This window comes from Anopheles cruzii, chromosome 3 (genome assembly GCF_943734635.1).
Source record: "Anopheles cruzii chromosome 3, idAnoCruzAS_RS32_06, whole genome shotgun sequence".
In the NCBI taxonomy this organism is placed as follows: Eukaryota; Metazoa; Arthropoda; class Insecta; order Diptera; family Culicidae; genus Anopheles; species Anopheles cruzii.
In genome coordinates, this window is record NC_069145.1 from 55,937,402 (window position 1) to 55,951,694 (window position 14,293).

General features: G+C 48.8%; 1 protein-coding gene across 1 annotated transcript in view; it reads right to left on the reverse strand.

Moving 5' to 3' along the window:
• Positions 1-14,293, reverse strand: part of LOC128270641 (streptococcal hemagglutinin) — a 106,390-nt gene that overhangs the window by 36,588 nt on the left and 55,509 nt on the right. The window contains exons 6-7 of the mRNA XM_053008050.1: positions 12,253-12,378; positions 8,933-9,045 (exon numbers count right to left, since the gene is read on the reverse strand). Coding sequence (XP_052864010.1) covers positions 8,933-9,045; positions 12,253-12,378 — 239 coding nt within the window. The remainder of the gene's footprint in view (positions 1-8,932; positions 9,046-12,252; positions 12,379-14,293) is intronic.

A 14,293-nucleotide genomic window follows, 5' to 3' on the forward strand; every position in this document is an offset into this window, starting at 1 on the left:
CCCCCCTTCAGGGCACAGGAAGCATGATCCATGCACATGACACGTCCTAATGGAAAACAAAAATGTGTAACTAGTAGAGCACCTCTTTTTAAGGCAATCCCCGCGACGCGCGCAACGAACCGCTGAGAGGCTGTGAGCAGTGAAAGCGCAAAAATCAGCTCACGAGAGACATAAAGTCGGTGCCCATCATCACACGGTGAGGAGGGCCTCTTGTTCCCATCAATCCCCCCCCCCCCCCTCGCCGTTTGCTTTTCTTTCGCTCCTCTACCTTAAGAGGTTCCGTTTCCCCATTTCAAGCCAGCCAGCCGGCCGGCCGTCATCATGAATTCGCGTTTGTTTTTTGTTCCGATCGTTCGATTAATTAAAAGCCACGTAACGATTACTGTAATCAACGCCGAGGCGCGGGCCTCGCTGGCGGGAGGCGCGTAACGCAACATTGAACCGATTGAGGCGCACCTAAAGCGGTCAAGAAGAGGAAGAAAGACGACACAAAAAAATCGGCGCAGCAGCGGCTTTCTTCCGTCTTGGGAACGTCTGTCTTGGGGAGCTTCCGCCTGGAGCGAAAACCCCATTTGCAATCGAGCGTGACACGACGAGCTGCGCGCGCGGCTGATCGTTAGCAAAACATCGAGCATCCCCAGAAAAGGATTCAGCAAAAAAAACCAAGTCCCATGCTTGGCAATTAAAATCTTCGGGTCGGTCTGCGGTGGGAGAAGTACCCGCCTTCTGCGGGCCTTAGATAACCATTCGCCGCCTGCTAACGAGCCCGGACGACGTCTGGCGGTCGCGTGCGCCCGGAAAGCGGGAAAAGTGTTTCCCGAAACATAAAAGTAACGAGCGCAAGAAAGTCGGGCTGGTGACCAACACCCGAGCGACACGCCGACAGCTTCCGACACCCGGACGTATTTGGACAAATGTGTACTTCCTCCGATACGCCATCTGAAATGGATGATCGTCACCCCATCGGAACCCGGCCAGAGAAAGTGTTCCCTGCGCGTGGCACGCGTCATATTTCTCACCATTCCACGTTCCAGCGCCGGTGTCCATAGCCGCGTAAATCGATCGGCCGGATCGCCGGAGTTCAAGATCATGATCGCACGCCACGTGTGTGGTGCGGAATCTATTTAATCGCAGCACCACCATCACCTAATGGATTAACAGCGCGCAGAAACGTATGAACTTCAACTTAATCTGTTCCGAACGCGCTGAGCGCTCGAGGGCGAAAAACAAACCATAAAAAAGGCCAAAAACAAACAGAAGAAACAGATCGTTTAACCAACGCCGTGGCCCCATGTTTATGTGTATGTTGGGCAGCATCGCCGATGGAATGTGTTCGGACCGTTGCCGAACACTGGCGTCGGCATGAGAAGCATTTCATGGCCGGAGAGCATTTTCTTCGTCGTCCGATGGACGATAGGGGCTGGGTGATGGCCGATCGCGTCGGCAATTAAATGAGTGCGTAATACCGTTTTGCCGACCGCAGCAGATCGAAGCAGCAGCAGATCGAGGGCTGGAGCCGATCATTGGGTATGGGAAAATTCTGCCTTTATTTTTGCTGTTTCCCATCAAATGGCCGTATTACGTTAAACGCACTCTATGTGTCTAATGCAGGCGAAATAATGGCGAAAGAATAGATTAATTTGCATTCTCTACAGTCACGGGAAATGATTTAATTTCCGTTTCGAATGATCATCCTTATCAAGCACTCAATGTTTAGAAGTATTTACAGGGTATCAAGTTCCTAGTTTCGAAACAACACTTTATTGTTTTTTAATAACACTTCGTTCAATAAGTCCCGGGACTTGGTTATTTTTTATTTATTTCATAGTTTTTCATAGTTTCAACCCGTTACATTTCATAGTTAGTCCCGGGATTTATTGAACGATGTGTTATATCTGTCAACCCCAGTGTCAAACTTTTAGTTGAACGTCTGTCATTTTAGAAAATGAATTACTTAATATTTAACAAAACAACGTGTCAATATTATAAAACCTGAGTTCTTGAGCAGCAAAATCCGAAAACGCTCATTTTTCCTCCTGAGTCGCTTCACGACCTATAGTCTTTCTTTTTTTCTTTCTTCAAAATTTTTTTTAGCGACGACCAAATTTTTCACTTGGCGGCTATAGGTATTTTTTCGAAAACGACGAAGGAAGAACCACTACTGTCAATTCCGAGCGACACTGATAAGGCCTGCAATTGAAGCTATGGACTTAGAAAATATCTGGTTTCAGCAAGACGGAGCAACGATCCAGACAACACGAGCGATTTTCGCGTTTTGCTGATAATATCAATTGGCCACCAACGTCATACGATTTGATACCGTTAGACTTTTCTTGGGAGTTCAAACAATAGATCGTGTTTTTGCTGCAACTTGCAAGCCTGCCACTTCGGAGCACTAATGGTAAGCAGCACTTATTGAGCACTTTATGATATAACAAATTTCAACTTTAAATTAATGTTTCATGTGTTTTTTTTTGTACTTCTGAAAGACAAATAAATAACCCTGTATTAAACCTTTGCCAATTTAACAAAAATACAGCAACGCAGCAAAAATGTATGTGGATTTCACAGAATAAAACCGTACTTTCCCCGGAGCGCCTCGGAGATGCAGGTTTATTGCTTCCAAAGGTCAATGTTATCGGGTACCGGAACGCACCACCGAAAGCTTTGAGCGCTAGCTACCCAAATAAACCGATTGAAACTTGAGACTTTCGGAGTTAACTCAAACAAAACGTGAGGTGCACCAATAGCTGCGGACATTCGTTTCCGCGCTGTGGCACGTACTGGGTTGCAACGATGCATTTAGTTGCTTTTTGGGTCTATTTACACAGCGAGAGTCCAAAATGCAAGCAAACCCCTTCAGCGGAGCTTCTGTTTACAATTGCAGCGTGATGTGCATCATCCACACGTTTTAGTTTGCCATCTTCACATGAACTTAAGTTCAGCGCGCAATCGTAGGTTTGAGTTGCTGTTAAAAGTTCGTTTGCCGGATTATTGGCCAGCGATCGAATTTGAGCAATTTCTTTATAGTAAAGAATACTCAAGGAAATACGATAGTTTTGAGAAAATATGGGTAACTATTGTGGACGCGAAAACGAAAACGATCACGGCATGAAGTAAACTATTTTTGAAAGTTTTAGTAATCAACGCAAAATCGGCTTCCAAAAAACAGTAAAGATTCGAAAACCCTGCCAATTTGTCGGCAAAAATAGCGGCTAAAGTCTTAGTTCCTTCACAGCAATCTTTGATGCGTATTTCCACAATGTGATGTGCGCCTAATGCGCTTATCTACGCACCGAGCGCCGCCCCATTCAAGTCCATGTCCATTAACCATGTACTCTAACCATTAACCCCAAGTAATCTCCCCTGACGAACCGGGACGGGGTGATTTTTCCGATGGGAAACTCATTTCCCTCCGGACGGTTCTTCACAGCTTTCTGGCTCATTACCCTTCCTGAGCCCGTGTTGTTGCGGATGCATTGCGAGAAAAACTGTGTTCCTCCATCGCCAGACAAAAATCTGGGCCGCAGCTGGGCCACCAAATGCGGCCACAGAGTTTGGGAGCAACGTGGTGGCGTTTGACCCATTTCCCCCGGGCGAGGGATTTATGTCGGGAGCGGCAAAAACGCGGCCAAAGCTTTCGCAAAACACACGCACGCACACCCCGACACTGGCGCCTTTGCGTTGGCTTGATCTTGATTACTTCATTAGGTAAAGTAGAGTGATAAAGATAATTACGCGGCATTACCGGGGCTAGGCTGGCTGGCTGTTTAATTACACTCTCCACCTTGCGGGACGCCAAGATGGATGCCGACCCGGCCCGATGTCTGCGTCAGTGTCAGATGCACCCACAGCCCGATCGCATTTCTCACAAGGTGCTTCGAGCTCCGCTTTGAGACTTACACCGAAAAATTCCATGAAACATTACCCACCGAGCTCACAACCAGACAACCCAGAGCTTCCGTTTCCCAGCTGAAGCGATCAACAATACTAATGCCACAACAAACACAATTGGCGCTTTTCGCGCGTTTACTGAGCATTTTTCCGAGAACTTTTCCCGCCCCAAACCGTTTTGGCGATGGAATTTCGCAGCACCAAAAAGGTGACGCTTTGCCAGGTGAAGAGTGCGCCTTTTTTGGCGCCAATCATCGCCAGAATAGAGTCCCTTGCGTGCCACCACACCGTGGACCATCATTTTTCGACTGCAAGAAAGAGAGCGAAGTGAAGAGAAGGGAAACACTAATTGGAAGCAACTTCCGGCTGCTTTCCCACTTGCACGGGGATTCCGATCGCGTGATGACGCCTATGGGCACGCGATTTACATGCACCCGGGAGCCAGAGCAGGTTCGTGCAACGTCCTTACGGTCGCCGGCTTCTAATGACCTGCACTTATCGGGCGCGATGGGAACCGAAAGTGATGATTTGCTGCAAAAGTTTTCAAGTGCAAGTGTGCTCACAGCTGTCACTTCGGGTGCGCCCGATTAATTATTTGGGGTCTCGGCAGATCGCAATAAATATTTCATTCCACATTTCTCATTTTCGGTACATTCTTTTCCATCTTAAAATAAATTTGCAAGCACAATTCTTGAAGTTATTTGAGTTGTAAGAAACAGTTATACACGAGACAGATTACTGTTACTAAACAATATCGGCAATTCGCCCTTAACTCGAAAAGTCTTTTTTAATTCTTCTAAATCTATGTCATTGACCTTTAAAATAATAATACACCTAGGTTTTTTTAGTAATAGCTTTCACTTTCATTGTTTCGGCTCCTGCAGTGGATAGTGAAAAGAAGTTTAGTCCAAAAACAGAAACGATTTTAGGAAATAAGAAAATGAAAAATTTGCTTTAGTCAATTACAAATCAATCAAACACATGATATAAGATGTTTAAATGATAGTTTTGCTGTATTTAGGAACGATTGATACAAGAGAAAAATGTTGGCCGAACATAGTTTGAACAAACTAAATTCCACTTTGGCGAAAACAAGTATCCGCAATGCATACCATTCCATTCCGCCCAGACAATATTGTCAAACATCATGGTTTTATCATGTGGCCCTTTCTACAGTCCTCAGGTATTATTTTTGGTCTAGATTGTTTTGATTAATTTAGCTAAGTTTATCAAATTGAGAGGGGTCTTTTCGCATACTCAAAGGTTCATGAATAACCACATGTTCTCAATGGTCTGCTGGTCTGGACCAAAATATTAATGGTTAAATCTAAATGTCATTCATTCGTCCAAAGTTTGCTTTTAGAACCTCAATCTAATATTCATCGTCTTAAAAGAGCGATTCAAAAAGAAGATGTACTCATGTTTTAACATATTATTCAAATGATAAGTAGCTAAACTTCTTTTCGCCATCCACTGTATCTCTACTGTTGAGTGTAAAAGGTGTCCACGAAGCGGCCTCTTGAGTTTAGCGAATACTCCTAGAAGTCAGATGGCGCTAAGTCAGGCGAATATGATGGTTGCAAAACGATTTTGGTCGAGTTTGTGTTGAAATGATCATGAAACGTTAACGAAAATGAGATGTAAAATCTTCACGAAGAAATTGAAGAATCGTCTTTTCACAAATCCAGTCTTTTGTGGTGCACAGCATTACGCAAACCAACACTCCAATAATAATCTCTTTTGACAGCTTTGACATTTGCAACAAAAATCATAATGTACCAAACCACGATAATCGAAGACATCTCGGTTCCCTTTTTCTTTTTTGGCCACCGTAGCAAGTGTCAGAGGTAATAAAGTTGCAATGAGGCTGAGTCTTATTGCAAATCCTCTATCTCTCCCGGCGCTAAGAGATTGGTCAGTTCACAATGGCATCATAATCGACAGCTCTCGCCAAAAGTAGCGGCAAAATAAAGCCAAGCAATTGTCACTCATTTTTCCAGAACGTGTGATATTTTCTCAGCCAATCTCGTTTCAATGGGCAATGAGATAGCTGACAGGAGATATTTTAATGCTTGCGCGCCTTGATTTGTTTTATTTTTCGCTTTAAACCTCACTATGGAACCGGCACAGAATTGGGTCGTCGAATCTAGTCGATAAGCCACTCTTGCCGATTGTTTATGGAACCATACCGAGAGCCATTACCGGTGACAGACACTTTCGCCACGTCACCGCGCCGTTCTCTCATGCTTTCTACCGACATTCCATAAACACAGCCCGCCCGGTTAATGCATCTTGGCCGAGACTGGACGCATTTTTGCGCGCGCATACAATTTACATAAATCATTAACGCAAATCGCGCGACCCGACCGCACTGCGGTCGCCCTTCAAAACGGAACTACGGCTGACAGTGAGTGGGCACACACATGGCACACATTTGCATTTACTTCCGCTGCACTTGCCCCGGGAGGGCTGTCTCGTTACCTCCTTGAAACGCATTTAACCCGCCCGAGAAAACACCTTCACCGTGCTTAGTGTCGACGGAGAGAAGGCAAACAAACGCGTGTGCCCCGGAGGTTGTCTTTCTTCCGTTTCCGGCAGAACTCACCGAAAACGGCTTGGCTAATTGGCGAACGATCGTTAAAATATGGCGCAAAAAAAACAAACCTAATCAACACCCATCACGTGGCAAGTGAGCGTGGCGCGTTTTATGCGCCAATTGTTTTTGCTTTTCGATATATTTTTTTAAATCTCCAACTCACTTTCCACCGAAAGGCCAATTTTCGTTTACCGCACGTACACTTGGGCTCGGGGCAGCATAACTGGCGCAGCATAGACCTTTGTCGGCCACTCTCCCGTGCCTCGCCCTCACCGTAAAGTAGCGTTTCAATTATTCAATTAGAAACAACACTCCACGCCACGCATTCCAGCGGGTTCCAGGGGTGGTAAATATTTGTAGAGCTTGTTTTTCCAACTGGCTAAACCCAACACCGCACCCGTGTGTGTGTGTTTGCGGTTTAACGAGCTCGCTGTTAGGGCCAATTGTGTTCCTATTGGTTCTCGGAATGATATTGGTAGCCTTACGTCCAGCGTGCGGGGTGCCGGCCGAAAGTCTAAATTTCTGCGTACAATTTATGCTTCAAAGAAAAACAAATTTTAAGCCACGCACGAAAATTGAAATAAACAACAAATAATAAGAATAACAACAATTTTTAGCTCTTTTATCCAATCAAAACTACACAATACAATCAAGCATTATTCATAGTTGGTAAAAACATAAATTAATAGCTACTTTAGCCAAAAACTTTTGGTCGCCGTTGTATACGAAACCGACTGGCGAATGCAGCACCTGACCGCCTAATAACCCACCGACCGGTCGAACCAGGTCACCGGCAGAGGTCATTGGAACGTGCCCGCATTCGGAAGGAAGTGCATTCGGGCGCCACCACCCATAGAAGTTTCCGTTTGTCACGTACACGAACAAAACTCGCCGTTCTTACTCGCCAAACTCGCCGTTGTGCATCGAGGCGCAAAACAAATTTAGGATAATCTAACCTTGTTTGCGATGCGTTGCGCATCATTTCACTTTGGTTGAGCACCGCTCAACTGAAAGCCAATCACCGCAGCATGGCACGCCAAACATTAAAGTAACTCATTAATGCAACAAGTTTTGCAATTTCCACTCGTAAAAAAAGAACCATCCGAAAAAAAAATGCACACCGGACCGGAAATAAGCTATGCAAACAAGAAACGTACCGATGGAGGCGATCCTTGGAGCCAATCGCTCGAAACACAGAGGAAAACCCAGCGACAGCACAAAATGAAACCGAAAGCAAGGCATATAAAAATAAAATTAACATTTTGCGTGGCCCGGCACGCGGCAGTGGCTTTACGCTGAGAGTGGTATAAATAATGGCACAGATAATTAAATTCAACAAATATTTGGTGCTCACCGCCGCGCTGCATGTGCAGCAGGAGGTCTGCGGTTTCCGGCCTGGCCATTCCGTGATGATACCGTCCCATCGGTCGGAGAAAACCTCGATTTTCTCCACGAAACCGCCATTATTCCCAGTATCAAGTAGAGGCGCCTGGGTAGTAGTTTTCGTCCAATTCGTCTGCAACCCCTTTGGGGGTCATGCTTGAATGTTTCGGTTTTTTGCGCTCAACTTTCACAATCACTCATCTGGAATGGGTCTCCCCGAGTGGGTGGGATGGCTCAGAGTCCACCTCACCACAGGCAAACAATAAAACAGACCGAGTCTGGAGCCCGAAGCCCGGATCGTTCGAGTTGGTCAATCGGTGATCTGCTGCTGGACTGGTTGTGGAGCAACCGAGTTTTGTCGCGGCGCGTTTCCGATGCACCAATTGTTTCATCATTGGTCCCTGGCCGGTCGAATGGAGGAAAGCGAAAATTGAAGAGCATTAACCACGATTTTTTCCCACCAATAAATAAGATTTGGTCTTTTCCAACTCGGCTTTTACGACCGTCTGGGCTGTTAATACCGTGTGTTACGCAAGACACTATCATTTCATCTTTTCCCCCGATGACAGGTCGCTCCCGTGGTACGCGACTATCTATTGCATGATTTCGGGTCCGATTATGACGTCCTATAATCTTGTCTAACAAGAAATGGAGACAAATGAAGTAACGACACGTGCAGTTGTGCTGCGTGCTGCTGTCGCGTGTCTGTCTTATAATTCGCTCCGATGGTCCGAAAATGACGCATGACCATAATCGGCACCCGGGAAAAGAAAGTGAGTGTGATTGATGGTTTCAGTTTCGTTTCCTGTCGAACCCCAGAGACAGAGAGGGGCATAAAAGCAAAGCTTGATTGATAAAATAGCGATAAACAAATACCAACGGAAGCGAGATCAACGAAACACAGTTTTTGTGCCGTTCCGCTAGTCGTCCACAAACTTCTGCCTAATACTGTAGATTTTGCAGACTTTCGTCCGAATGCACAGCGCATTGCATACATCGGGGCGCACCCGTAACCGTACCTTTTAGCGGTGTCTTGACTGGCAGCGTCCCGTTGTTCGCCGTGCCGCTCCGCTTTAGCAGCAGATTCCGCTTCGTCGGCGGTGATGCCTTCAGTTGCTCCGGAACCAGCGGAATTGAAGCGCTGCTCGTCAGGTTGGGCGATATACGTTTCTCTGTGGAGAGAGAGCAAATCGGAAACGGAATACATTAGACACGAGATGCACTGGTAGAGGTTCGTTCGTTTGAAGTCGACGGGTGTGCTGCGAAACCGATTGTCTACATTTAGGGGTTTTCCCGCATCGCATCGTACCGGCTGCTCGAACGCTGCTCGAGTTCGTGCTCCGTTTTTCCCGTTGGGTTGCGCAGGATTTCCCGTGGCCCCCTCCTCAAAGAAGGGGATTTTACGAATCAAATTGCGTAGCAGCTATTTCAGAAGGCACCCGGAATATGGTTGGAAGTGCATAAATCCGTAGCATATTCCGGTTTCGGTGGCAGAAAGTTTCTGAGCTTGTTATTTCTCGACCGAACACCGAACCGGAGCGGAAAAGCAGATTTCCAGACTTTAGATTTATTGCTAGGCACTTCCGCCCCGGCGGCGGCGGCAGTTGCCAGCAGAATGGCAATGAAAATATTTTAGTTTTCCGTCTTAGTTTCCACGAATGCATAATTCTTGAATCACATCAACTTCTCCCCAATTGTTTCTCCATTTAAATGGGAGTTGTTGCAGGAATTACTTCGCGCCGAGCCTTCGAGATGTTTTAAGAACTTTGCCTAGGTGTGTCGTCAACATCCTAATCTTATTCCACCGCGGGGTACGGTCCGCACGACGATTAGGAGGAACCACCCTTCGTATCGAATCTGGGCCAAGATCGAATCTCGTTTTCTCCACCATCTCGGGACCATCGCGGCAATCATCATACGGGGTGAGTGAGCCGCCCAAGCAAACCCAATTACCGCCGCGGTGTCGACAGGCCGGAACGGAATGGGAAGCACGCTGCGCCGTTATCAAGCACCGGGACAGCGGCATGGTTTACATTCCCGTACCGGGAAACTGCAGTCAACATCCTTACCGACAAATGAGACTCTCTTCTACCCGCGCTAGCGGCGCTCTCCGGTGGTGGTTACCGAAGATCCTCTTCTAACGATCCGAGACGCTGCACCGTTCAATAGCAGTATAGACAACACACCCGTAACACCCTCCACCAGCCAGCAGCCTGAACAAACAACCAAAATGGGCAGAAAATCGGTCCCCAGACTGGACAGCCAGTCCATCCACCACAGCTCAGTCTCTTCGGGTGCCTCTGGCCGAGAGACGTCCTGTTACCGGACACGAACGGGAAATTACCTTGCGCGCAGTCTGGAGTACTTTCCAAGCAGATAGTGGAAACAGAACTGGAAAGAACGGACCCAGGGGACGCCAGGCGGTAGGGACCGGGCTGGAAATCGAATCATGAATGAATTACATGCCTCTCCCGAACCGGGTCTGTTTGCTCGCAGGGTTTTGTTGGTCAAATCACCCCAGTGTGTCTCCGGCAACCTGATACCAAAACGGTACGGCAGAGACAACAGTTGCCAGTACGTACACGCGAAGGAACCATAGTCGGGGCGCACCGTTTCATTCACAGTACCGGTGCAGCGGCGGCGATGCAACTGAACAACCTGTACCGCATCTCTGCTTGATGGCGGTTCGAAACCACTTCTGGTCCGGGGGAACGAAACAGGTTGACTCAATCGGACGACGGCCGTACGGTTGATGTAGATAGAAGGAGACGTGTGCTATCATTAGCATTTCATGTTTTCGATTTCACGTCATGGACCGCGAAGCCGCGGTTTACACGGACCATAAGACGTCTGTCTCAATAGAGAGTTCGTGTCCGATACGGACTTAAAGTAGTGCACTCAACCGGCACACGGTCTAAATAAGCTTTAATGTTCTGAGAGTTTGATAAACATGCCGTCCGTGGAGAGCCGTGGACTACGCAGAACAATTCCACCGGAATTTCTCGGTGTTTCTCTTGGTATGTTCTCGAAAGGTAGAAGAAAAATGATTATGCAAGAGTCCAGTCCATTCAGTTTCCCGCGGTGCAACGTAATGGATGCACGTCACAACCCGAACAAAAGAGCGGTATATCGTCTTCATTGCCATGCTTTAAAGTGACCTAACCCCTTTCTCAGGGCACCCTCCCGGAGAGCTGCTAGCTGTGTGTCGTTGCATGACGGTGGTGCATTGCTTGGTGGTACTACAAAGAGAAAAAGAGATAGAGGAAAAAACGAGATCCTCGTTTTCAGCGGACAAGACACCGCAGACCATCAGCGGCACACAGCGCGCTACCGGGCGGGGTACACGTTATGACAAGTAGAATCAATTGAAGAATGTACTTCTTTCGTTGCCACCTTCTAGGTTGGTCACTCGGCAGCAGCACGGTGTGCTGAGCTGCATAACGTCCGGTCCGGCGGAAAGCATAGAACCGGAGATACCGGAGAAGATACCGGCGAATCCAAGAAGACGGAGAGCGAGCTCCGTCGAGCGTGAAATGCGCACCAAGCTAACGACCAACTGACCGAGAGGGCTAACGGAACTGGCTGGCCGGGTAGCGAAGATGATCCCGGCAGGCTCGCCGGAGACGACATTGGACGAGGCCAACATTATGGGGCCCCCCTTTTGTCGGACCCAACGACGCAACGATTGTGCTGGCCGGCGCAAGTATGAGCGAAACCGGACGAAGCATAAAGTAATGCGCCCCAGCGTTTAACCTCTCTCGTGCCCCGTCGTCACGCGATCCTCCTTCCTGTTGGGGTGCAGCCACCCAGCCAGCCACCCAGCCAGCAACAGCGGCGGGTGGTATTTATTTATTCGTTATCCTTTGTGTTCCTTGCGGGCGCCGCCAGTATAAGAAGCAAAAACTGGTTGGCCTTCGTTGCTGTAGGTCGCGCGGGCTCTCGCTCGCTCCGGTCCGGGATGGATGGCGGCGGCGGTATGCAAATTTGCTGCTGCTTAGCCCTCCACACTCCAGTGTGGCCAACATAACAACGTCTCTCGCTGTAGATTAAACCGGCCCGATACGCCAGACTGGCCAGCCGGAGCCGCCCGACCCCGTCCGGTTTCCCGAGAACGCGGGAAGACTAATTTATGAAAAACGATTGCACCGCGCTCCAGGTCCAGAGGAAAGCTCCAGGAAATGAGTTTATGAATATCAGGCGACTGGTCGCTGAACAAAACGCATGCCAGAGCAACGATGATGGAAATAGCGTTTGATGGAGCGAACCTTCCGCGGATCTCTAGCCAGTTCGCGACCAGAAGCTCTAACAACCTGCAGAGATAGACCACCGAGAGAGAGCGAGACTTGAGGGACGTGTGCCGATGGGAACGCGCTACTTACGCAAAACCGCCGCCACTCGAGCTGCGCTGCTGCGCACCGTCTGTGTTCCGTTCGTCTTGGACGGTGGCGGGCCCAGGTCGCTGGATGAAGAATTGATTGTGCGCACATCTCGCTTTTTGGCCGGTCCTGCGCAACAGAGAGATAGAGAGAGAGAATGGAAAATGAAATATTTCAGCAATTTGCGAAATAAATGTCGAAAAGTACACAAGTTTCTGACCGTGCGGCGGTGGGTATAATAATCATATTTCGTGCACCCCCATTGTTGGCCCTCCATCCTCCAATCGTGTCTTTACTGACCCATCAGATAAACGGATCCCACCGGGCAGAGGTTCCCCCCGTTCGCGCGGATTGGTCCTCCCAGGCATTAGCATAATTGTGGCTTGCGGAAGGGTAATCGAACGACCATCTTTTGCAAAACCGGCGCCCTATTGTGTTGTCGACTTTTCTCTTGTTGGCAAAATTTATTGCCCTCCCCGCCGGGAGGTGAATCCGTCCTTTTCCGTCCTTTCACTTTGCAGTCAACCACCCAGCAGCAGCAGCAAGGGCCACCAAATTCCTTAAGCGAGCGGCCGAGAGTGGCTCCGGCTTCTTCGTGCCCTAACCTCAATCTAATTCCTACGCGGCCCACCCGTCCCAACAGGGACGCAAATAACCACCAATTTGCTGACGATCGAGCAGCGCCACAGAGGTGCGTATACTCGGAGCCGCCCGCCGGTACGCGATTTGAGGTTATGTCAAGAATTCCATCAGCGCGAGCGGCCATGGCCATCTGGAGGCGTCCCGCGATGCAAACGAGTCCGCCCTCTCCCGACTCACGAGAGACCACAGCCGTACACTGTTTGATCTACAATTTACACCCAAACACACCGCCGGCAGCCCCCGGTTCGCGGTTGGACTAAAAAATTAACCCCCAACATTGAGAGTCACATTGAAATCAGTTAACGTGTCGCAAGGGCGCAGAGAGCGCCGAGAGACTTTCCAATCCCCCTCGGCAGCTCAACCACCACCGGATGGACATCGGGTGGCAAGTCGGGTCCACAATCAGTGTGTGACTTGCCTCTCTCTATTAGAAGGCCTATGACAGCTCCATATGCGCTACGCGTCCGGCTACGTACACCTTCTCGCGCTGTACGCCTTCACCGGAGACTCCAGAGACTCCAGTCGCCAATCCGCCGGTGGTGATCGGCCACCGACGCAATCTCGCCGACCAGCAACAGAGTTGTGTGGAGATCGAATAAACGTAACCGCGGTTCGCGGTTGATTAGAAAAGTACGCCGCGGCGTGGCGAAACAGGGGAACCACCCCTCAGAGTTAAGCACAATAAATAACAAGCTTATAATACGGTGTGGTATTGGAACCTCGGTCCGGTCCGGGGCTCCCAGGGCATCTCCGGCTTCCGACTCGGGGACCAGACCAGGTCGAGGAGTGCTGTTGGAACGACTAGGGCGCATCGAATCGGGCAACAGATTTGACCTGGACCTCTGGACCTGATGGTACCGGCGTCGGCGTTCCCCACAGAAAGTGACAAACAAGACACCGTTAGTCTCATAAGGCAACAAATTTGAGAAACTGCACTTTAATGAGCGTTAATGCAATTCTAGTTTATTCCAACCCCGCGGGAGGAAAAAGCGGGTCAGAGGCCGGCGGTCCGGGGGCGAAAAGTGGCGACATCTACACATTTCAATTCAGCGCCGGCCCTCCATTGTTCCGGAAATCGTCACCTTGACACAAACCGGGCAACGCGTCTAACGCGCGCCGGTCAAAAGTGGAGCAGAGAATTCGGGTAATTAAACACCCTAACAAACGCCACGTGCGGCTGGGTAACCCACTGTAACCCATTAATATTTATCAACATACCATTAGAGAGAAACCTCAAAAGCCTCCGCAGTCTGGGGAGTCCAAGTCTGGAGGAAAGTCGTGGCCGAAAGTCGACTCACTTGGCACAGTGAGTCCACAGTCCACGACCACCATTGGCGATTGGAAGTCCGAGATTCGACTTGCAAATTGGGCTTTCGGGCGCAAGTAGTGATGATACCGAAAA